This window comes from Rhamphochromis sp. 'chilingali', assembly GCF_963969265.1.
Source record: "Rhamphochromis sp. 'chilingali' genome assembly, chromosome: 18".
Taxonomy (NCBI): Eukaryota; Metazoa; Chordata; class Actinopteri; order Cichliformes; family Cichlidae; genus Rhamphochromis; species Rhamphochromis sp. 'chilingali'.
Genome location: NC_137945.1, coordinates 34,188,937 through 34,213,997, shown reverse-complemented (window position 1 = coordinate 34,213,997; position 25,061 = coordinate 34,188,937). Strand labels below are relative to the sequence as shown.

The 25,061-nt window shown below is 39.3% G+C and overlaps 1 protein-coding gene across 3 annotated transcripts; it reads left to right on the top strand.

Annotated features, from left to right (window-relative positions):
* The first annotated feature begins 16,333 nt into the window (after positions 1 to 16,333).
* On the top strand, positions 16,334 to 23,955 carry LOC308386254 (uncharacterized protein). Of its 3 annotated transcripts, XM_080865670.1 has the most exons (8): positions 16,340 to 16,421; positions 18,205 to 18,397; positions 19,163 to 19,259; positions 19,348 to 19,409; positions 19,675 to 19,789; positions 20,023 to 20,084; positions 23,037 to 23,102; positions 23,418 to 23,955. In XM_080865670.1, the coding sequence occupies exons 1-7, from the start codon at positions 16,387 to 16,389 to the stop codon at positions 23,061 to 23,063; spliced, it is 591 nt and encodes a 196-aa protein (XP_080721796.1). In that variant the 5' UTR covers positions 16,340 to 16,386; the 3' UTR covers positions 23,064 to 23,102; positions 23,418 to 23,955. The 3 variants fall into 3 exon arrangements, 1 of the variants encoding a protein (XP_080721796.1); XR_013969757.1 differs by lacking the exon at positions 19,348 to 19,409 and having other exon boundaries at positions 16,334 to 16,421; XR_013969756.1 differs by lacking the exons at positions 19,163 to 19,259; positions 19,348 to 19,409; positions 19,675 to 19,789; positions 20,023 to 20,084 and having other exon boundaries at positions 16,334 to 16,421.
* The last annotated feature ends 1,106 nt before the right edge of the window (positions 23,956 to 25,061 follow it).

Sequence of the window (25,061 nt, the reverse complement as noted above, 5' to 3'; positions counted from 1 at the left end):
CCATGCATGAGTTAAAATGTTGGGGAATAAATAGTGCATAATGCTTACTACTGATCACAGTGGGGGCAAAAGGTGATTGAACATGGCATGGTTGTTGATGCCAGATGGTCTGGTCTGAGTATTTCAAAAACTGTTGATCTACTGGCAAATTTCCCACACATCCATCTGCTGGGTTTACAGAGCACGGTCTGAAAAAAATAAAATATCGGACTGTAAACAAACGGACTGTAGTCATTGGGTTATCATGTTCTAAGTTCCCTGTACATCTTTTTAATATTCGGAAGAATCATAGTCCATTCCTGATTAGTAAAGCTATACTAAGGTCAGTTTCCCAGGTTGATCGTAGTGTGGGGAGCCTTTATCTGTGTCCTTTTAAAGCACTGAATAATATTTAGATACCTCACAACCTCCCCCAAAGACTTTCCTAACATAAGCCTATTGTTAAAGGAGGTGTGGAGGGAGAGCCAAAGAGCTGGAGCAGTAGATGTCGAAGTTGCAAATATTTCAAAAACTGACACTGTGAAGAAGATGAATTCCTCTACGGATTCACAGTCTCCAGAGAAATGGACACTTATCAATGCATTTGTTGAACAGCCTGTTAAATTGATGAAAGTACTTTGTTGTCAGTAGATGGCTTGTAGTAAGGAACTCAATTATGGAGTATAATTCATTTTAATTATTTAACTATGCCCCAAAGAGAAAGAAATAGGGTGGGACCATCGAGCTATATTTGATCCAAATGTTTGAAAGGTATCTGTAGCTGTTTCAATTCTGTCAATTAAAATAAATTATAAAATTTTGGAGAGAAAAGTTGAATATTTTAAAAAGTATTAAAGTTAGAAATGAGAAAAGAAATAGCGCACTTGTCATATACATCAAAATAAGGAAATTTGATCTGCATTTGCTGAAGCTGCTCTCAAAAAGGGAAATAAAGTATAATTTTGTGTTTTAGGGCATCAAAATCAAAAGACCTATTGACCAAAACTGTTTTTGCTGCATAGAGTTGAATGGGTTTGCCTCAACAAAAGGTGAATAAACTCAACCATCATGTGATGAAAAATATTTTACTTGAAATGTGAAAAAAACATGACAATTTTAAAAACGTCAACTGAAAGAACAAAATGTAGAAAAGTATGAGCTTGAAACTATCTAAATATTATTTACAAAGATACACTGAAAACATCTTAGGAGCTCAATTATTTTTGTTAATTTAAGCAGAAAGATTAATTTAATCACACGGATGAGACAAAATGTCTTTGATGCAAGTGAAACAGATGATTATGAAAAGGCTACTTTTTTAGCCACATAATGCTGGGCATGCACTGATACACTGTGCGATTTTTGGCCCATTTTGAGCCGATTTTTCAGTCGTGCGACCGTTTTTGTCAGGGCAAGTCACAAGTCCATGACTGGGCAGTCATGGACTTGTGATATTATATGTATTTTTAGTGTTGCTGCCCCTCTTCTCCATGTTTGTAGATATGAGTGTGTGTGTGGGTGTGTATATGGGTGCAGGTGTGTCTGAACACTTGTTTACAGGCGCCTTCAGACCTGGTGGGTGTGGCCCTGCTAGGGGACTGGCCACACCCGAAGCCACACACCTGCTGCTGATCAGGGCTCGTCGGGGGAGCTACTTAGGAGAGTCTTGGAGCTCCCACCGATGTGGGATCATTGAGTTGGACTCCCAAGTCAGTGTTAGTCCAGGAAGGACTTATCGTGTTTGCCCGCAGGGGTCAGTGTCTAACGGCTGCTTCCATTATTTTCTCTGCAGGAGGAGCGTGGAGAGGAAGGACAGCACGCACAGGGTGTGCACAGTCATAACAGTGGGGAGCACGAACACGGACGCCACTGGAAGACACACACGGGAGTCTTGGGGAGCACGGGGATTAATTGTGCATCAGTATTTACCACACTGTAAATAAACGCACTGTCTACACACAGAGCTCCGCGCTTGGGTCCTCATTCCCTACATCTCCACGGTGTGCCAGCCATGACAGTTTTCGTGATCGGCCCGAGTTTTGCCTTCATCATCTGTCGTGCATCGTCTAGTATACATGGGGTAACAAGAAGCGATTAAGACCTCACGACCATATGTATAATATAATAGTGTATCAGATGTGGGTGTGAGCGTTTGCTCGTTGTCTCGGTGCCCTGTCCTGAGTTATATTAGCTATCTGCTTAAATTCAATATAGCAGAAACTGTAAAAAAAAAAGAAAAAAAGAAAAAAAAAGAGGTGATGTATTTTCTCCAACATTCTCTCCATCTCCCACTCTTTCCCTCACTCATGAAGAAGACCCCAAGATACTTAAGTTCCTCTGCTTGGGGCAGTGACTCATCCCTGACTTGGAGTAGGCATGGTGGTAAGCATCGGCAGATCTGAAGAGCCGTCCTTGGATCTGTTACATTTATAATTTCAGCATTCCTCATCTAGCCCCCACGCCTCCTGTTATTTTGGTACTTCATTGGACATGTCATATACAGTTTCGATCAAAACAACTTCTTTACCTCTGCCCTTACTTTATGTGTGTGTGTTGCTGGTAGAGTGATTACGTGTGCTACCCTCTGCCTAGTTCCGCTTTTCCGTCTGCATCCTGTTCTTAATAAACTGCCTCTGCAGCTCTGCACAAGATTTCCTGTTCTGCACAGTTCCAGTCTGGCTGAGCAGTTTGTTTGCGCGTCAAAGCTGGCCTTCCTTTATACAGGCCTTTATTATTAAAATACATAAAACAAAATACACAGAAAATAAGCACTAGAAAATATATTTTTCCTTAACAATACCCTTTTCCAGCTGAGGATCATGACCTCAGATTTAGCTGTGATTATTCTCATTCACGCCACTTCACACGCAGCTGCAAACCTCGGCAGTGCAAGCTACAGGGCACCTGATCAAACCACCACAACAATATTATCCACAAAAGGCTAAGATGACATTCTGAGGCCACCAAAGTAATTCAATTCAATTCAACTCAATTTTATTTATATAGCGCCAAAACACACAAAACCTAACTGAAACTAACATAATGAACTCCAATTCCCCCCCCCCATGGTCCCGAGTTATGGAATGAGCCAATTTGCAGTCTTCCATCAAAGCTCGCTCCGCCCCTTTTCCACCTCTTGGCTCCTCAATCAAGGGACTGGAGCAGCTGCAACAAAGGTAACAAAGATTAAATCATACATAACAGTGTAAACTAAAATGTTCCCACTTATTTTAGAATGCCGTGTTATGTGGATGTGTGAATTAACTCTAAACCAAAACCAGTTATTTATTGTCCTGTAAATTAATTCCTATATTTAAAGAAAGACAAATGTGAATGTGAATGCGATGTTATGTATAAGCCTGTAAGTGCAGCCATCACACATACCAATGGGCCAAACACCCCATGCACCTTGAATAGTTCCCACAAAAAAGTCAAGTGCCTTCCCTAAGCCCACCAAAGAGATGTGGACTTGTTGGGTAAACTCTCACTCACCCTCGACTATTCGTCAGTTCAATTCAATTGAATTTAGTTTTATGCATAAAGCACCAAATTACCAGAACAGTTGCCTCAAGGCACTTTATATTGTAAAGTAAAGACCCTGTGATAAAAATCCCAATAATGGTAAATGGTAAATGGCCTGTATTTATATAGCGCTTTACTAGTCCCTAAGGACCCCAAAGCGCTTTACATATCCAGTCATCCACCCATTCACACACACATTCACACACACTGGTGATGGCAAGCTACATTGTAGCCACAGCCACCCTGGGGCGCACTGACAGAGGCGAGGCTGCCGGACACTGGCGCCTACACACCACAGGCCTTTAAGCTAGCATTAGATAAACTGTTACTTAAAAAGCCATCACTTGACCCAGCTGTCTTAACTAATCATAAGCAAATCTTCAACCTTCCTTTCATCATTGAAAGAGTGGTTTTAAAACAGCTACCTTATCATCTGTAGACGAATGGCTTATTTTAGGAGATTCAGTCAGGTTTCAGGACTCATTACATCACAGAAACAGCTTTAGTGAAGGTTACAAATGATCTTCTGACAGTGGAGTCACGTAAATGGGGAGTCCTCTCCACAAACAAAGGTTAATGATGGAATTCCACAGGGATCCATGCTAGGACCAATATTGTTTATATTATACATGCTTTGCTTCGCGAATTTTATTTAAAGGTATAGCATAGATTGGCATTGCTATGCAGATGATACTCAGCTCTACAGGGAGTGCAGAATTATTAGGCAAATGAGTATTTTGTCCACATCATCCTCTTCATGCATGTTGTCTTACTCCAAGCTGTATAGGCTCGGAAGCCTACTACCAATTAAGCATATTAGGTGATGTGCATCTCTGTAATGAGAAGGGGTGTAGTCTAATGACATCAACACCCTATATCAGATGTGCATAATTATTAGGCAACGTCCTTTCCTTTGGCAAAATGGGTCAAAAGAAGGACTTGACAGGCTCAGAAAAGTCAAAAATAGTGAGATATCTTGCAGAGGGATGCAGCAGTCTCAAAATTGCAAAGCTTCTGAAGCGTGATCATCGAACAATCAAGCGTTTCATTCAAAATAGTCAACAGGGTCGCAAGAAGCGTGTGGAAAAACCAAGGCGCAAAATAACTGCCCATGAACTGAGAAAAGTCAAGCGTGCAGCTGCCAAGATGCCACTTGCCACCAGTTTGGCCATATTTCAGAGCTGCAACATCACTGGAGTGCCCAAAAGCACAAGGTGTGCAATACTCAGAGACATGGCCAAGGTAAGAAAGGCTGAAAGACGACCACCACTGAACAAGACACACAAGCTGAAACATCAAGACTGGGCCAAGAAATATCTCAAGACTGGTTTTTCTAAGGTTTTATGGACCGATGAAATGAGAGTGAGTCTTGATGGGCCAGATGGATGGGCCCGTGGCTGGATTGGTAAAGGCAGAGAGCTCCAGTCCGACTCAGATGCCAGCAAGGTGGAGGTGGAGTACTGGTTTGGGCTGGTATCATCAAAGATGAGCTTGTGGGGCCTTTTCGGGTTGAGGATGGAGTCAAGCTCAACTCCCAGTCCTACTGCCAGTTTCTGGAAGACACCTTCTTCAAGCAGTGGTACAGGAAGAAGTCTGCATCCTTCAAGAAAAACATGATTTTCATGCAGGACAATGCTCCATCACACGCGTCCAAGTACTCCACAGCGTGGCTGGCAAGAAAGGGTATAAAAGAAGAAAAACTAATGACATGGCCACCTTGTTCACCTGATCTGAACCCCATTGAGAACCTATGGTCCATCATCAAATGTGAGATTTACAAGGAGGGAAAACAGTACACCTCTCTGAACAGTGTCTGGGAGGCTGTGGTTGCTGTTGCACGCAATGTTGATGGTGAACAGATCAAAACAATATAGGTGGCTATATTGGTCGCTGATTTGTTTTTGTTTTGTTTTTGAATGTCAGAAATGTATATTTGTGAATGTGGAGATGTTATATTGGTTTCACTGGTAAAAATAAATAATTGAAATGGGTATATATTTGTTTTTTGTTAAGTTGCCTAATAATTATGCACAGTAATGGTCACCTGCACACACAGATATCCCCCTAAAATAGCTAAAACTAAAAACAAACTAAAAACTACTTCCAAAAACATTCAGCTTTGATATTAATGAGTTTTTTGGGTTCATTGAGAACATGGTTGTTGTTCAATAATAAAATTATCCCTCAAAAATACAACTTGCCTAATAATTCTGCACTCCCTGTATCTGTCCTCTATCTATTCCTACATCTGATAAAATGTAGGAATATCTTAAAGACTTAAAGACCTGGATGTCTTCTAATTTCCTGCTTCTAAATCCAGGTAACACTAAGATTATTGTATTTGGCCCATGAGGACTTGGAAACTATCCACACTGCTAATACTATTGAATTGTTTGATGACCATCTTATTACAGAGTTTCAATGGCCCATCCAAAAATCTATCGATTTGCATCAAAAAGAAGATGTGAAACATATGACCCAAAAATAAAGATGAACTGAAGGCCACTATCAAAGCCTATTAGGGAGTTCATAAATGAATATTTGTTTTTCAGAAGTTGGAAATATTTGGACATATTTAAATAGTTTCGGATAGTGGTTTTTATTTCCCTGAGCTACAATTTTCCATTTTTGAGATGCACTATAAGTGTGTGGGTGCCACATGTCTATGTACATGTTTAATTGATAACCTGATCCCTGAGGTAAGCACTCATAAGATGAATATTCGCTATTAGGGTATTCTCATTAGTGTGTGACCTTCAAGTGAGCTCTCTCTGTATTGATTGCCTCAGCCACGGTTGACACTGGCCTTTCAATGAAGATTGCTCCCCATCACTGCAACAACAACACCACCACCACAGACGTTCGGTTGGAACATTATCGTTTAAAGAGCAGAGCCAGGACAATAATCTGTTCTTGTAGAGGCCAGGTGATGATCAATCAGAATGAGTGGATAGGATGCTGAGAAAAGAGCAGCACCCTAAAGTCAAAAGATATAAGAAATATTACATTAACTAACTTTATCACGTGTATCAAAAAAACAAAGAACAAAAACAAAAGACAAAGTTTGGGAAAGATTTAACTGGAAAATGTTGCCAAATACACTGGAAAAAGGAGATTGGTATTAAATTCACAAGTCGTTTTGAAAGAGGAACGGCCATATAAGAGGAAAAAGCAGAAGAAACTCGTTCCATAGCTTAAAGTGGACATGAAGTACTACATGTATAGAGACTAATTTAGACTTTGGAGCCCTGGTCTCAAAAAACGTTGTAAATTTAACACTGACTGTGAAGCTGGATTTAAGAAATAAGTATTTGAAGTTTTTACAAAATGTTTAGTGCCACGGAAAAGAGGGATCCAGGCGCGGTTCTCCTCAAAAGCAAAACAGTGCGTTTATTTACAGTGAAACAAAACAGGTGAGTCCAACAATTCACTCCAAAAGTGCAATTTTCAAACAGTGCTCGTCCTTTGCTCCCCGTGTTCTCCGTGCTGAGGCTCCGTGAGTGCATGTGCTCCCCAACTTGCTTCTCCATCCGACACTCCTGGAGGAAGAAAGAAATCCACAATTAGCAACTCGCTAGCCGAATACCAAAAGCACACTTCTCGAACACACTCTACCAGTTAGGAGTAATAATCCCATGTCGACTGTTGCCGCGAGCCCAGCCCACCACAATCACTTAAGGTGGGCATGAGACACTACAAGTATAAAGGCTAATTTACTCTATGGAGCCCTACTCTAAAAAGGCACGATCAATTTAACACTGTCTATAAAGCTGGTTGAATTTTTTCAGTAATGTAAAAAATACATACTCTGTGTGTAATTTCCATTTTTATTCAACTGTCTCTAGACTCAGTACTTTTTTTCTTCTAAGGAAATATTCTCTGAAATCGTAAAAACTATTCAAGACATACTGTATAAAACAGTGAGGGGAAAAAAAGTATGTACACATGAAACATTCAATGCATCATGGGAGTGTAGGCCTATTGCAGTGTCACTAAGGGCGGATTCAGGGTCGTCTGGTGCAGCCCTAACTATATGCTTTAGCAAAAAGGAAAGTTTGAAGCCTAATCTTGAAAGTAGAGATAGTGTCTGTCTCCTGAATCCAAACTGGAAGCTGGTTCCACAGAAGAGGGGCCTGAAAACTGAAGGCTCTGCCTCCCATTCTACTTTTAAATACTCTAGGAACAACAAGTAGGCCTGCAGAGCGAGAGCGAAGTGCTCTAATAGGGTGATATGGTACTACAAGGTCATTAAGATAAGATGGGGCCTGATTATTTAAGACCTTGTATGTGAGGAGCAGGATTTTGAATTCTGGATTTAACAGGAAGCCAAAACAGGAGAAATCTGCTCTCTCTTTCTAGTCCCTGTCAGGACTCTTGCTGCAGCATTTTGGATTAGCTGAAGGCTTTCAGGGAGTTTTTAGGACTTCCTGCTAATAAACAGAGAGTTAGAGGTCATGCAGTTCTTTAAACCTTTAAGATATTCCTGCAGTAACTAATTAACTAATTGAGCTAATTTTAGCAAACTCTGGTGTTTGCCAAAGGCATGTGCCTTTTACTGATGAGTGACTTCCCTCTGGCACCTCTATCACAGAGGCTTTATTGGTGGAATGATGCAGGAGTGGTAGTCTTTCTGAAAGGTCGTAGTCTTTCCAGCATTGCACTCTCTCCACAGAGCAGTGTTGGAGCTCTGTCAGAGATCTCCGGGTTTTTGGATGCTCACTGAGTAGTCTAGACTAGATTAAGGCCCTTCTACCCTGATTTAAGGCCATGTGTCTTGTCTAGACTAGTCAGAGAGCTAAGGCCTTCAATACTTATAGTTTTTTTCATTTATGGAAGATGGAGGCCACTGTCATGTCAGGTGGCAGAGCAGGTCACCTGCCAATCCCCTGTCTGCTCTAGTCTGCATGCCAAGTATCCTTGGGCAAGATAGTAAACCCATGTTTCTCTCTGATGCATCCATCTGAGTATGAATGTGTGTGAATATTAGATAGAAAGCACTTATGTAGAAAGAGCATAGTTGAAAGAGGGAAGTGTAAAGGGCTTTAAGTGCTCAGATAGAGTAGAAAAACACTATATAAGAACACCATAACCAAGTGGCCGGCACAGTATACAGGTATATCTGTGCAGAGTATGGCCTGGAAGTCCTGAGGTCAAAATGGGATCTACTCCCTAGGGTGGTCGAGAATGACTGAGCTAAGATCCTGTGGAAGAAGAAATGCGAAGGTGAAGACAACAGTGGTTTCAGTGGTAATCAGAGCACTCAGTGCAGTTACCCCCAAGTTAGGCAAGTGGTTCCAGCAGATTCCAGGAACAACATCTGAGATCCCTGTCCAGTAGGCCACAGTCCTAGGGGTGAGAGGGGGATTTTTTTTAATTTATATATTTGTTTTTGTTTGTTTGTTTGTTTGTTTGTTTTTGGCTGGTGCTGAAAAATTAATCCATGGAAAAATTAAACATAAATTCTGGCTTAAGCTGCCATATGTCCATAGTTGGTTTCAGCAGATTATTGGTGTTTTAATCGTTTTTCTTTTCGTGTGTGGACATCAGCTCTGTTAGTTACAAACAGAAATTTCGGCTAAAAACTGCAACTGATTTTACAGGCAGTCAAAAAAAAAAATACTGTGAGGGCATTTTCAATGCTCTGTAATTCATCTTCAGTTAAAACTGTGTTTAATCCACCATTATTGAATGGTTATTGAAGTGCACGCTTTTTCAGTTTGGTGTTGCTGCCTTTACAGATGTGGAGAGAGACACAAGACATGCTGCTGTTTGTACATATTTAATAATCAGCTCTAGACAACAGTTGAAGGAGAGTCTAGTCTGTTGCTCTTACAGTTTAATACTCATCCAACTTAAAGATTACATTTTCAGCTAAACAGTCATCTTAACATTAGAACAGCCAAAGTCAGTTTGTTGTATTAGATTGTTTTATTAAAGCATAAAAATGTACAAACATTAAAAAACTATTCTCACCTCTTATCTCCCAGGGGTCTCTTAGCTTCTGTATTAAAGTTTCCAGACACTAATAGGCTTAGAAGCCAATAGCTGTGGATTAAGGCATAAAGGGAGGTGAGCCACCTCACTGTGTTCTCTTCTTGTTTCCCTTTTAGATGAAAAGAGGCACAGACTTAATCTGTCGCTTCGTAGGAAGGAGACATGGCTGGCTGTTCATTTGAAGAGGGTGACATGCAGTGATCTAGTTTTTCTTTCCAGGTCTGTCTAATTACTGGCTTGATCACTGGCCTGACCTTTCACATTCACGCTGGATGGAAGAAAGTGCCAACACCTTGATGGAGCTGGATAATAAGAACAGGAGGATCAGAAGGGTGGCAGAGACACACAGCATGAGGAAAAAAGACAGAAAAAGGGCAGGTCTGCAAAACAATTTGGTAATTGTACCTTTTTATCCCTCAGCAAAGTAATGAAATGACCCATATCTCCAACCTTCCTTTCTTTCTGTTGTTCTTCAATGTCCTTTAATAAATTTTTATCCCCTGATGGGCCTACAGCTTTATTTTATACTTTATTGGAGCGTTACAAAAATTGCCTAGAAATATTATTGTCACCATCAGTTTCATGCTGATTATCGATATCAGAGTTCTCTGGAAAGGTGAAATTTGCAGGTTCTGATTTTAGAATTATGCAGAGCAACTTTCTGAAACAACCTGCAGTTAAAAAGTGCCTTGGAGTTAATGTTATGCATAAATGCATGGTTAGTTAGATTCATAATTCACAGTGCAGCCCTAAAATGAAATGAATGATAGTCAGCCCTAACCTGATCGTTATTCATTGCATCAATCACAAGGTAGAACATGTAGTTCATGATGCTGTTGAATCTGTTAGAGACCATTCTTGCAGGGAGCACCTTGTAGTTTCCGTTTTATGATGAAATTAATTTTTTTCCACTTCTGGATTATGGCCGCACTAGTGCTCACTGGAACCTTCAGTAGTTGAGGAATTTTTCTAACCCTACCCATCATGAGATGTTTCTTGCATGACACCTTGTGTGACACATCACTTTATAGGCAGTCAGCTAGGACTGAACCAGGTAATAGTAATTTGCACCGAGGGATTGGATTACTTCCTAATTACATGACGTGGGCAGTCTGCAAAGGTTCAAAAATGCACTCCAGTGTGACAGATTAGTTTCAGTTTTAAAATACCTTTATTAATAGTAATTTAACAAAGAGAAGTTAATAATGTGGTAATTACTAAGTTATTACCATGAAATTGCCAAAATAATAACCACTTAATATCCAAGTAATATCATGGTGGCAAAAGTGGTTGTTGGGGAATATTACCCTGATATTTATAAAATAGGATAATAAGATCCCCAAAACGGGGGGTAATAATATGAAAATACAGCTTGTAATAGAAAGAAAGAAAATTTATAGAAAGAAAAAAGAATGTAATAATCTGGTAATTAAGTGTGCCTATGCCAAAAGGCACACTTATTACTATTGCTCGGATTTATTATTAAGTGTGCCTATGCCAAAAGGCACACTTATTACTATTGCTCGGATTTATTATTCTTATTAAGTGTGCCTATGCCAAAAGGCACACTTATTACTATTGCTCGGATTTATTATTATTAAGTGTGCCTATGCCAAAAGGCACACTTATTACTATTGCTCGGATTTATTGTGTGGATGATTTAAGCATCCACACTATTGAGTTCCTGTTTCTCTTTATTCTTTATACTTTATTATTATTGTGTGGATGCTTTAAGCATCCACACTATTGAGTTCCTGTTTCTCTTTATTCTTTATTGTGTGGATGCTTTAAGCATCCACACTATTGAGTTCCTGTTTCTCTTTATTCTTTATTATTATTGTGTGGATGCTTTAAGCATCCACACTATTGAGTTCCTGTTTCTCTTTATTCTTTATACTTTATTATTATTGTGTGGATGCTTTAAGCATCCACACTATTGAGTTCCTGTTTCTCTTTATTCTTTATTATTATTATTGTGTGGATGCTTTAAGCATCCACACTATTGAGTTCCTGTTTCTCTTTATTCTTTATTATTATTATTGTGTGGATGCTTAAAGCATCCACACTATTGAGTTCCTGTTTCTCTTTATTCTTTATTATTATTATTGTGTGGATGCTTTAAGCATCCACACTATTGAGTTCCTGTTTCTCTTTATTCTTTATTATTATTATTATTGTGTGGATGCTTTAAGCATCCACACTATTGAGTTCCTGTTTCTCTTTATTCTTTATTGTGTGGATGCTTTAAGCATCCACACTATTGAGTTCCTGTTTCTCTTTATTCTTTATTATTATTATTATTATTGTGTGGATGCTTTAAGCATCCACACTATTGAGTTCCTGTTTCTCTTTATTCTTTATTGTGTGGATGCTTTAAGCATCCACACTATTGAGTTCCTGTTTCTCTTTAATCTTTATACTTTATTCTAGTTGCTTCCGTACACTTTTTGGCACTTAACTACTTCCACAATTTTCAGCCGATTTTCACCGTTCAAATTTTAAACTATTCTGCTATTTTTGCTCTTTCCGGCTATGACGTTTGGTATTTTTAACTATTATACTTTTTAAAATATTCCACTTTTTTCCTTTAATTTGTCCCATTGAAATGAATGGGAAACTTCAGCAATTCTGCTAAAATTTGCTTGTTTTTGAAACTTAACTACTTCCTCATATTTTCACCTAGAACAACCATTCAAACTTTAAAATGTTCTCAAATTATTGGGCTATTCAGGTATAAATCAGCTTTTTCAAATCTTTTACCTTTTTACTTTTATGCCTCTTAAAGTTTTGAGTTGCAAAATTGTGATTTTTCACAAAATACATGCGTTGTTATGGTTGCTATGCTCTTGGCTTCCAGTGTGACACTGAAGCTTTTGCAGTCTTCTCTTCATGTCCGAACAACTGTTTGCTACTTGCTCAATTTTCACTCAACTTCCACAAATTATACATCAAAACGTAGGTATTTTTGCTGGCTTTCAGGAAATGTCACTATCATTGTTGTGGGATTTATAGAATTTTCGCAAATCTCCTCAGACCAACACAATGTCAGAAAACTCTCCATATAAAGTGAATGGAGAGCTTGTTCAAAATCACCGCTGGATTTCTGTAATGAGAGGCATATTCGAATCGTCATATCTCCTTAACGAAGCAAAGTTAAGACATGAGGCTTGTCCCCGAATATCTTCAGACACCCCTGACGCTCACAATTCAAGAATTTCTTTCTCACCTATTACCGTTCTGAAATGAGTTGGACTTGTTTGAGGGTAGGAAATTCGTCCTTCGCTCAGATTTCTTCAGATTTCAAACTGTGGAAATGAACCACTTTTTTCTCTCGTCATAACTTTTTGTTGGATTTCCACAGAGACCTGAAAATTTCCATGATTGTTCACCAAAGCCTGCTGTCTCTTACGGTGAAAGAATGATATCGATACTCCAAATAGATTTCAAGTCACAAAGCGTTGTTTGAGGGCAAGTCAAGGCAGTTTTTGCTTCGCTCTACTCAGTTGTGGTGCATTAGAAGTCAAATATCTTTAATGATAAATTGTAAACACTGGAAGATTCCCCCATCTCTTCTGAACAAAATGGTGTAAGAATGACCGCTCTAGCCCCTACGGTTTGGAAATTATGGTCATTTGTGTGAGGGGAGTCCTCACTATGAGAAATAGGCTGCAATAATCCTGTGCCTCTCTGTGCTGCGTGTGTAAAAAGATGCACATGTTTTGGCAGGAAAACGTAAACAGCCACTCTGATTGGTGGATTCAAATTTAGCAGCTCCCAGGCTGACCTAGAAACTTACTTCTCTCTCCCTGTGCATTTTTTTGCTGATTTTTTCATTTAACAAGTATATTTGAGGAACCCTCAGCATGTTCAGCATTTTTTCAGCTGTCCATTTTGCTTTTCCAATTTTTCTGTTTAACTTATTACTATTGTGCTAAATCATACTATTTCTGCTATTTTATAAGATTTGTGCCTAATATAGTATTTCTGCTAAATTACAGTATTTCTGCTTTTTATACTATTTGTGCTAAAACATAGTATTTCTACTAAATGTAGTGTTTATGCTTAATCATCCTATTTCTGCTTTTTATAGGATTTGTGCTTAATATAGTATTTCTGCTAAATTATAGTATTTCTGCTTTTTATAGTATTTGTGCTAAAACATAGTATTTCTATTAAATGTAGTATTTATGCTTAATCATAGTATTTCTATATATTTCTGCCAGGTCCCCAGGCAGCCAATCCTCTGTGAGGACTGAGACATTCAAATTTTCAAATCAGGGCCTGCACGGTTTCCCAGCCAATCATATATGTGGCCTCAGGCATTCAAATTTGCATATTGGGGAATTCGTGGCTTCTAAGTCAACAAGTCATCCATGTCGTATATCTCTAAAAATTCACATTTTAATGATAAATTGTTAACACTGGAAGATTCCCCCATCTCTTCTGAACAAAACGGTGTAAGAATGACCGTTCTAGCCCCTACGGTTAGGAAATTATGGTCATTTGTTTGTGGGGAGTCGTCACTATGAGAAATAGACTGCAATAATCCTGTGCCTCTCTGTGCTGCGTGTGTAAAAAGATGCACCTGTTTTGGCGGGAAAACGTAAACAGCCACTCTGATTGGTGGATTTAAATTCGGCAGCTCTCTCCCTCTGTGTCTGTCTGTGTGTGTGTGTGTGTTTTTCGTTTTAGGAGGACAATTTTCAAGACAAATCAAAGAGCTATGAGGACCCTCTGTTACATGAGGACATTTTGCTGTCCTTTTAAAATTGACCTTTTAAAATTGTTTCTGGGCATATTTTAATACCCAAAAAGTGTTTTTCTCAAAAGTCTTTGTAAACCAAAAACTTGACATATGTTGTATATTTGTGTGTCCGCCACTGCCCCCTGTCGGTTCGAGTTGTCCCTGCATGCCGCACACACAAGCGCGGGAAATTATACACGAGCGCGGGACATTATACACATGGCGCGAAATTGGAAGCTGCGCATGCGCATTTTAACATTACCCATTTAGACCATTGATATTTACATCAATGATTTAGACCGACTGATTGGGCGCTTCTTATTCATCCATCAATTTTGGCAGAGTTTTGACACGCTTTGGAGAAAAGGTAAGACGGTAATTATAAAACTTTTAAAAGACGGACGTTCTGACAGACACAGTGCTTCAGAGTAGGCACAGCCGTGGTGAGGAGGTATGGTGGAAAGCATACGGCGGAGAGCGCACCGCGGGGACCGGACCACGACGAGCGGAGAGCGCACCGCGGGGACCGGACCACGACGAGGTGAGGACGGCAGAGCGGGCCGGAGCACGCGGAACGGTTCACGGAGGTCACAGCAACACGCGGGGCGGGGATTCCCGGACTGTCCCGGACTGGGTTTTTTTTTTTTACCCTGGCCTAATCTCATCACTTGTTTCAAGGTAAGAAATTACACAAGTGTGTGATGTTTCACTGAGTTTGAAAGAAGGCCTTTTTCACTACAAGATCACTACACTTGTTTAATGTCAAATGGCTGCTACTACTACAACTACTATAAGTACTACTTCTGTAACTAGTAACTACTACCTATTGTACTAATGGTAGGAGTAGTTGTAGTAGATGCAGTTGTACTAGCAGTAGTACTCACACCTGTCTTTTTTGTGGTAGTTGGAGCTGTTTTCCTCCTGTTCTGAGATGATTATTTAAGATATTAAAAGATGATCTTTGCCCAAATACCAAGGAAACATTGGAAGGCAAATACAAATAAACTTTTTTAGATTCATGAAATTTAATTGAGACAGTATTGATGTCACTCTGCACACATTTGTTTATAAAATATTGTAAAAAAACCAAACACCACATTTGTTTTGCTCTCTTATAGTTGTGTTGATGAAGCACATTATTCCTGAGAGATCTAAAGCTTAGTTTGACAGACAGGTTTAGGCTAAGTCAGAGTTAGGCTTTAGTTAAATTAGGACATTTAAGTATCTTTAATATCTGCAAGTGCATGCTTTCTGTTAAAACAACTCAGACATCAGCCTTGTCTGTGTCTGTTATGTTAATGTAATGAAAGCATAGAACTCAATTGAAACAGTTTCAGTATCCATGCTATTAGTGAAATAAGAAAAATTGGGTGGAGCATGTCAGATACTTGACTTAATCAACACAGTCGGAACACAGTCAAGTTAATCTGCACAAATACAGCCTTGCCCCCATCCATTTATCTGTTAATCAGAATCCCTCCAGCACTCATCAAACTAAAATAACCTTAAACTAATAGTACACTAACAGGGGGGGGGGTGCTTCTCATTCAGGCTTTACTAATGCCCTTGTAAGCACAAAGGCTTGAAGTTTTGATGTTGTTTACATTTTTATCTTATTTCCTTAGCAAATCATGTCATGGAGAACTACTCCCCTTCAGGATGCCATTAATCACATCCTTGCAAGAAGAGACAAGAATTCAATGTTAGAAATTAAATTTATTAATTCAGTTAAAGGTGAGTGACTTCGACACACTGCAGGCTAGACTGAGGGGTTACGCATCACCAGTGGTGACCTGTACAAACATCAATATAAATTAAAATTAAAGGTATTTTAATAATTTAGTTATTAGCGAGCCTGGCTATTTATGTTTTCTGCACTTTGACATGTTTTCTTTATTATATATGTAGAATTGAAAAAGCACAACATTGCATACTTGTTATTTACAGATATACATATTTAATGAATTGATTATTTGCAGTGCTGCCACACCTGTGTCTCTAATATGGTTGTTTCTTCAGGTCGTGGCATCTTCACTTTAGCCAATTTCAAACAAGGAGACTTTGTGGTCGAGTATAGAGGGGAGCTTATTGATCCAACTGAAGCTGAACACAGACGTAACCTGTACCCCAGCGCATGTTCAGGCTTCATGTTTGAATTCATATGGAAGCAGAAGACATTGTGGTAAATTCAAAATGACTGAATGTTTACATTTCTATTGCAAGGTCAGGATTTCTGAAGCAAACATCTCATATTGCTCTTTAACGAGTCCTTACCTCTAGTACCCGGCCCCGTCAGTCCCCAGAATCTATAGAAGGGGGAGTGACGGACCCGTGGAATAGCGGGATCTCATTCTTACTAAGGCTCCGTCATTTCCCGGTGACCCTGTGGTCCCCGGGAACTCTCGGTACTGGGGACTGATGGGACTCCCACATATGCTGAGGGCCCGTTAGTCCCCGTATTAAGCCTGTGTGTGCCTTCTCTAATACACACTCACGGGCGTAATGTACGGGGTTAGAGGGGTAATAATATAAGCCTACATTTTACAGCTAAGACAGTGTTTTCACGCTGCTGTGAAGATTTAAAATATAATATAGAGATAGAGAAAATAATAAGAGAAAATTCAAATGGCCAGGGCTGAATGAGCGCCCCTGTGTCTGTGCGCATTTGGCACATGTGGACACGGAGACCCGTGCACTGTTCTACTGTGTCCAAAACTACTGTATAATATGTACAATGCCAAAATAGTACATGTCAAGTGTTCTGCCTGTGAGGTAGGTAGATGGATGGCTTGATGGATAGGTGAAAAACCTTTCAACACAAAAAATAAAGAACATTTCATTAATCATTCAGATTAATTAAATGCATTATACAGAAGACAAATGAAATAACAAAAATATACACTTTAGTAAAGCCACTTTTGTCTAAACTATCATTTATCCTAGTTTTACATTCATTAGTTTTTGAATCAGAGGTGAGTAATTTCAAACAACAAAGATGAAATAAACTGTGGTCTACCTTGCACTTTCTGTAACAATTACATTTTTAAAGTATACATTTTAGAGTTTACAAATATTTTAATAAAGACTTTAACCAAGGATTTTCTTTTACAAAGAATTATTTTCCTTAAATTAAACCAAACATATTTACACTAGTTTTAAGATTTAACCAAGGATTTGGGGTAATTACTTTTAGTATTAATTAACATAAATGTGTGGGAAACACTATCTACATAAACAATCTATTCAAACTTAAACATTTATTTTAATATCAATATAATTTTTTAAACTTAAATGCAGTAACTATTTCCCAAAGCATAAATACATTTCCACAATTGAGCTTCCATAGTTCCCAAGCATAAGCAGCAAATATGAGTCCAAGCTTACCGATAGCCCGTCTAACTCAAAGTCTTCCTCACAGTGGAAAGTGGATTGTGCTTGGTTTGCTGTCCTCTCAGCATGTCACGCTCGGGTCAAATGACTGCTGCATGCATTTTAAGGTCTACTAGGCACGCCCGCCCTTGATTGCTCTAATTCAACTCACCTGGCAGAGCAGTGCACACCAGGCTGCGCTTAGCTGTAGATTGCACAAGGTCTAATCAGTGGCCACGCGCAAGCAGCAGCACAGAGCAGGTAGTGGGCAAGAGAAGAGAAGAGCAGAGAAGAGCAGAGAAGAGCAGAGAAGAGCAGAGAAGAGAAGAGAAGAGAAGCAGCCACAGCTACTAGGTCAGCGCAACAGTACAACAAAACCACGTTTAAGCTCTAAGCACAAGTAGAAGCGCAAACACTTATCTCAGTCAGAAAGCAATGCGTCCTTGACTGATGGACCCTCTTTAACTTATCAACTATGCATTTAACAACTAAACTTGTATTGGATGTTGTGTTTGTGTTGGTGCTTAAAAATTATAGTATAGTTCATAGGCATGTCACTATAAATGTTTGTTTAATGTATGTTTCCAAATTTGCAGTATTGATGGAGCACTTGAAGATGGGTCATTTGGGCGACTAGTAAACGATGAACACAGGACACCAAATTGCAGAATGAAGTTGATTGAAGCAGAAGGGAAGCCACATCTCTGCCTTTTTGCACTGAAGGAAATTGCGGCAGGAAGTGAAATTACTTATGACTATGGTGGGAAAGAATGGCCCTGGCGGAAAAAGGTGGGTCATTTAAAAAAAAATTTCCCCCTATGAATTGTTGTTTAAAACATACATATCTAGATGTCACAATTAGGGCTGCAACTAACGATTATTTCAATAATCGATTAGTTGTCGATTAATCGATTAGTTGTTTCAGCCCTAGTCACAATATTTAAATGTCCTCTTGGTGGTATTCAATCTGGTTTAACTAAATCTTGAATTTGTATGACTTTCCCAAGTGATGATTGCAAGCTTATCTGTTTTGTGTCCCCTCCACAAGTGTGTTTTACTGAGTGGCCACACACTGGAGGTGAAACAGTGAACGCATCAGTTTGAGCTCAGATGTCATTATGAGGCTGATGGACAGTGTCCTTGAAAACCTTGGGTTTTTCTGTGTCAGGCATATACATGCACCTTTTACTCACAGTCACTTTAGCTTCTTAGTATTGTCTTACTTTGGCTTCACTTAACTAGGTAAGGGTTAATCACTCTGTTTCCTTGCAGTTAGGGTGAAAGTTAGAACTGTATTTAACTGAAGGTGAAACAGAAAATGCTTAACTATGTGTGTGTGTCTGACACAGACAAACTCAAGGTATGTGAGAACACTGTCCTGACATCTGAGCTCAAACTGAGTCTTTCACTGTTTCATCTCCAGTGTTTGGCATACTCAGAAAAACACATGGGTTGAGGGGACACTGGTTAGAAAAGACCACTCGTAGTGGATTAAATACATTTCCACTGTAGCTGCCAGATGTTTACAATATTTGTTCTACTTTTCATACCCAGCTAAAGATCGCAAGCATCCCTTCTGGTCAACAGTGTGTTGCAGAGCCTATTGCCCATGACGTGGAGCACCATGTGATCTCTACAGACTCATTCACAGGTGAGTCCCTGCTTGAGTAAGCACTACCTGTTAAACCCTGGGGTCTTGCAAAGCACTATGCCTCCATGTCTTGTGTTCTCTTCTACAGACAGAGAATTAAAAGCAGAGTGTCAGTCATCTAGACCTACAGCAGACAACTCTGAGCATGAGGTTAGCATGGATTCATCTGTTTACTAAAGATTGTATCAATGTGTAGTTTGGTAAATAGTGTGGTTTGTAAAGATCATGTTTATCAATTGATTACAATTATACTGCATGTACAGTCTTTAAATCATTGTAAGTACAGGTAGTCATCATTTAACAGTGCATTTCCTTCTCAACATCATTTGGGTGTTTTAAGGTTTGACTGAGAGTGTCCCTCTTGATCAGATGGACACTGTACCATTGATGCTTGTTCATCTTTGCATCTTTTTAGGTGCATTCTGTTGGAGGTCAGCGTGGCACTTCTTCTCTGAAAGAGTTAATTGGTGAAGTTGGTGTCCAGTATCAGGAGTTGTCACCCCAAGCGTTCTCAGAAGAACTTACCAGTGGTCAGTTTTGAGTAAATGTTGTTAACTTCTGGCAATGCATGACATGCCTGAAGGTTTGCTGCATGAAAAATGTGCCAGTATTGGGACATTTCTGATGATTCTATAGTGTCTTGATGGATATTTTGAGTAGAATTGTAACAGTCAGGGATGTGAATTGATTGCGTTATGCGTAGATGTGTTTTTTTGACTTAACGAAAGTCAAGCACTGAATCTCCTTGTGTTCCCTTGTACAGAGAGCAAATCGAAAGAGGTGCCACAATCATCCAGAGCTGTGCCTAACGACTCTGCTTGTGAGGTGAGTTGAAATTGACCTTTGTTTTAAAATTGACCAATGGTTAGAAGTGTTATGGTGTTTACACGAAACTCCATTTTGAGTATTTTAGCAAACATCTGGCAGCGGTGGTGGAAATGTCCTCTATTTAGAACAGGAGGTCTTTTCTAACCACAGTGTCCCCTTAACAAGTGTGTTTTACTGAGTGGCCACACACTGGAGGTGAAACAGTGAAAGCATCAGTTTGAGCTCAGATGTCATTATGAGGCTGATGGACAGTGTCCTTGAAAACCTTGGGTTTTTCTGTGTCAGGCATATACATGCACCTTTTACTCACAGTCACTTTAGCTTCTTAGTATTGTCTTACTTTGGCTTCACTTAACTAGGTAAGGGTTAATCACTCTGTTTCCTTGCAGTTAGGGTGAGAGTTAGAACTGTATTTAACTGAAGGTGAAACAGAAAATGCTTAACTATGTGTGTGTGTCTGACACAGACAAACTCAAGGTATGTGAGAACACTGTCCTGACATCTGAGCTCAAACTGAGTCTTTCACTGTTTCATCTCTAGTGTTTGGCATACTCAGAAAAACACATGGGTTGAGGGGACACTGGTTAGAAAAGACCACTCGTAGTGGATTAAATACATTTCCACTGTAGCTGCCAGATGTTTGCAATATTTGTTCTACTTGTCATACCCAGCTAAAGATCGCAAGCATCCCTTCTGGTTGTTATTGCAGTTCTGTTTGTACTTTGCTGTGTAGTTAATACCATTTACAGTGAGGAAAGTAAGTATTTGCTATTTTGCAAGTTCTCCCACTTAGAAATCATGGAGGGATCTGAAATTTTCAGCGTTGGTACATGTCCACTGTGAGAGACAGAATCTAAAAGAAAATTCCGGAAATGATAATGTATGATTTTATTAAAATATTTTTGTATATTACTGCTTAAAATAAGTATTTGAACACTTGCTTATCATGCAGATTTCTGACCCTCAAATACCTGTTATTCTGCTTTTAAACAGTCCAACTACACTCTGCTCATGATTCTAATTTAGCAGCACCTGTTTGATGCCGTTAGCTTTTATAAAGACACATGTGCACCCCACAATCTGTCAAAAGTGTTGCAGCAACATGAGTAAAACCAAAGAGCTTTCCAACGACACAAGAGACAAAACTTTAGACCTTCACAAAGCTGGAAAGGGCTCCAGAGCCACTGCCAAGCAGCTCGGTGCGCGACAGTGCGCGTGCACGCATGTGCGTGTGCGCGATGGAGCGCATGCAGGTGACTGTGCGTACCCTCTGCAAGACTCCTGCAGGCGCCCCTGAATGGAAGAGGCTAATGTCTTCCTCGGACTGGAGCCCCACGTAAGATCTCAGCTCGTGGGGTGTCAGTGATGCTAAGAAAGGTGAAGAATCAGCCCAGAACTACACGGGACGAGCTGGTCAATGACCTGAAGAGAGCTGGGACCACCGTTGGCAAGGCTACTATCAGTAATACACTGAGACGTCATGGTTTAAAATCATTCATCACACTGAAGGTTCCCCTTCTTAAGCCAACCCATGTCCAGGCCCGTCTGAAGTTTGCCAGGGACCATCTGGATGATCCAGAGTCATGGGAGAAAGTCCTGCGGTCAGATGAGACCAAAATAAAACTTTTTGGTCTAAACTCCATTGTTGGGGTTTGGAGGAAGAAGAAGGATGAGTCTCATCCCAATAATACCATCCTACAGTGAAGCATGAGGGTGGAAACATCATGCTCTGGGCTGTTTTTCTGCACAGGGGACAGGACGACTGCACTGTATTAAGGAGAAGATAAACGGGGACATGGATTGTGAGATTTTGGGCCAAAACGTCCTTCCCTCAGTCAGAGCATTGAAGATGGGTTCTGGCTGGGTCTTTCAACAAGACAAAGACCTGAAGCACTCAGCCAGGAAAACCAAAGAGTGGCTCCGTAAGAGGCATTTCAAGGTTCTGGAGTGGCCTCACTAGTCTCCAGACCTCAGTCCAATAGAAAATCTGTGGATGGAGTTAAAAGTCTGTGTTGGCCCGAAACATGACAGATCTACAGAAGATCTGTGTGGAGGAGTGGGTCAAAAGACCTTCTGCAATGTGTGCAAACCTGGTGAAGAACTACAGGAACTGTTTGGCCGCTGCAATTGTTAACAAAGGCAATATTAATATAGTTTGACTCAAGTGTTCAAATACTTATATATATATATATATATATATATATATATATATATATATATATATATATATATATATATATATATATATATATATATATATATATATATATATATATATATATATATATATATATATATATAAATAAAAAAAAAAAAAATATTACTTCTGATTTGCCTCACTTCTCCGAGACTGCAGCTCAAGGTACATTTTCAATGCTGTACTCAAAGTTTGCCCAACATATCTTAGGTAATGAGCTGGGATCTGTGAGTTAGTCTTGTTCAGAGACAAATCCAGTGAAATATGCAGTAACGTATTTTAACAGCGCACATCACGTATGATAACGATGCTCTCTTGTTTCATTAATGCCACTTGCATCTCTGTTTTTCATTGCATTAAAAATGAAATCAGACTTTACTATTAACACTACTATGCTGATTACGATAACCTGGGATTGTGTATAGAACAATATTACTAACCATCAGTACATTTTTACATGGTCGATTGTTAGTTGTTCCATTCCTAATTGTGACACTAATGCTTTATGACTAGTATTTTGATGCTTCATCAGTTTTGGCCAAGCAAGATTTGGCCTGTGCAAAATCTACATCATTTCCCAGTAAACTTATTACCCAAGGTATTGTTGACTTCATCCAGTTCAGCAGCATTGCCATGTGTATAGTTAGTATAATAGAACTGGCTGTCATTGTCCCCTCTGTGCTCATGGTGTTTGATTGGTAGGCAGAAAGCCTCTTTAAGCCCATACATTTATACTGTGCAATATTTTTTAGATGACCAGGGGAATGATGCCTGTGTGACTTCTGGTTCACCTCCTGTCCCTGACTCAGTTACTAAAGGTATGATATAAATCAGATGCCATGTCCATCACTAGGCACTATGTGCAGTTAACACCAACATCATGTGGTTAGACATTATATAACATATAAAGAAGCTGAATGTATTTTGTGTTTACCAAGCAGTGTGATGAACTATCATGTTAATGAAAACAATCAAACTTTAAATTTTATCAGGTCTACAGTCTATTTATTATCACACACAATTTGTTTAGACAAGTACCAGCTTGTTTTCACAGTTTTGAACACCATCTCTACCTACAAGTGCATCTCACATGATCTTTTTAAACTTCAAATTTGTTTTGTTTTATTGAACAGGTTTACGTGTTTCATCAAGGCAGTGTGTGAAGAGACCATGGTCTGAGGAGGAGATAGGAGCGGTGATGAAACATATGAAGCCTTTTATTGAAAACGGTATCACTGTCACCAACCAGCAGTGTCTGAAGTGCAAAGAAAAGGAACAACCTATCTTGGAGACGAGATCTATTCAAAACATTTGAGATTTTGTGCGCAACAGAGGACTGGCCTTTAAAAAAAAATAAATAAATGTTAAACACTAAATGCACTTTTTGACAGTCTGAGCCTTTACCTTTCTGGGCCTGATTTCAAGGTTAGTGTTCTCCATTCAAAAAGTATGTAGTTGACTTCACTGTGCTCACAGGCAGTGTTTTGTTTTGATGTGTGGTTAGCCTGAGTCTTTTAATGCCAGGATTCACTTTTATTTTCCTTCAATAATTGTTACAATGCTGTCCTTTTAAGGAATTGATTATTGAGTTGGTTATATTAAATATAATTCAGTAATTCAACAAATGTGTTGTGTGTTGATATAAGTCTTATGTATAAGTCATGGTGTCAGCCCGACTCACCCTGGTGTGCAAAGGTGCTGTTTTATTGGTCAGCCACTCAGTGCCAGTTTCTTCAGGACAATGAAAAACTCTATAATACATAGTTTGTTCTAGTTGATGCAAGCACTGTTGTGTTATGCTTCTAGTTGTTTTAATGACACTTTGACCACCTGTTAGTAGATCAAAACAGATATGATCTGTGGTGTTTTATGTAAGCTTGTATGTCAGATTGTAATGCTCATCAGAGAAAACCAAAATATAGTCTTTTTATTATTTTTTTTAATTTATTCATCCATCCATCCATCTTCAACTGCTTATCCGAGGCCGGGTCGCAGGGGCAGCAGCCTAAGCAAATTTATTCAATTTTACTATAATGATGTATCAGTCACAGTCTTATAATACACCTTCTTTTCTAAGAAGGTTATACTTAGTGCATGTGTGAGTATATGTACAGTAAACTGACTTTACACACCATGTGTCCTTTTAAACCAGATTTAATCAGTGTGTGTGTGTGTGTACAGTAGACTGGCTTTACACACCATGTGTCCCTTCAGAACAGACTATACTTTGTGTATATGTATGATGACATCACTGACCTTGTACACCAGACTGTCCTTATAGACCGAGCTACAGAAAAGTCTCTACAAACCACCAGAATGTCTGAAAAAATAGCCTTTTTTATATCTCAGTCGAGCAAAGAAAATGTTTAAATTTTAAGTTGTGTATAGGTTTGCTGATTTTTTTTCATGATTTTTGATATGCATATTGTAGCTCTAGCACCTCTGGAACCCGGTGTCCCCATAGCCCTATGTCCAGTCTGATTTGCCAAAAATTTCAGAAATTGTCCCTCTAACCCAAGAAACGGGGGTGTGTGTGTGTGTGTGTGTGTGTTTAGTGGGAGAGAGAGGACCCTGCCCTTATTTGGCAGCATGTCATTGTAGGATTTAAATTGAATATAGTTAGACTGGTTGACTGGATTAGAGCCTGTGTTTGTGTGTCCCTCTGTGCATTTCTGTTTCAATATGCCTCCATATTTGTAATTTTGTAAGTTATTACTATTCTGCTAAATCATAGTATTTCTGGTACTTTTCGGTACTTGTGCTAAATACAGTATTTC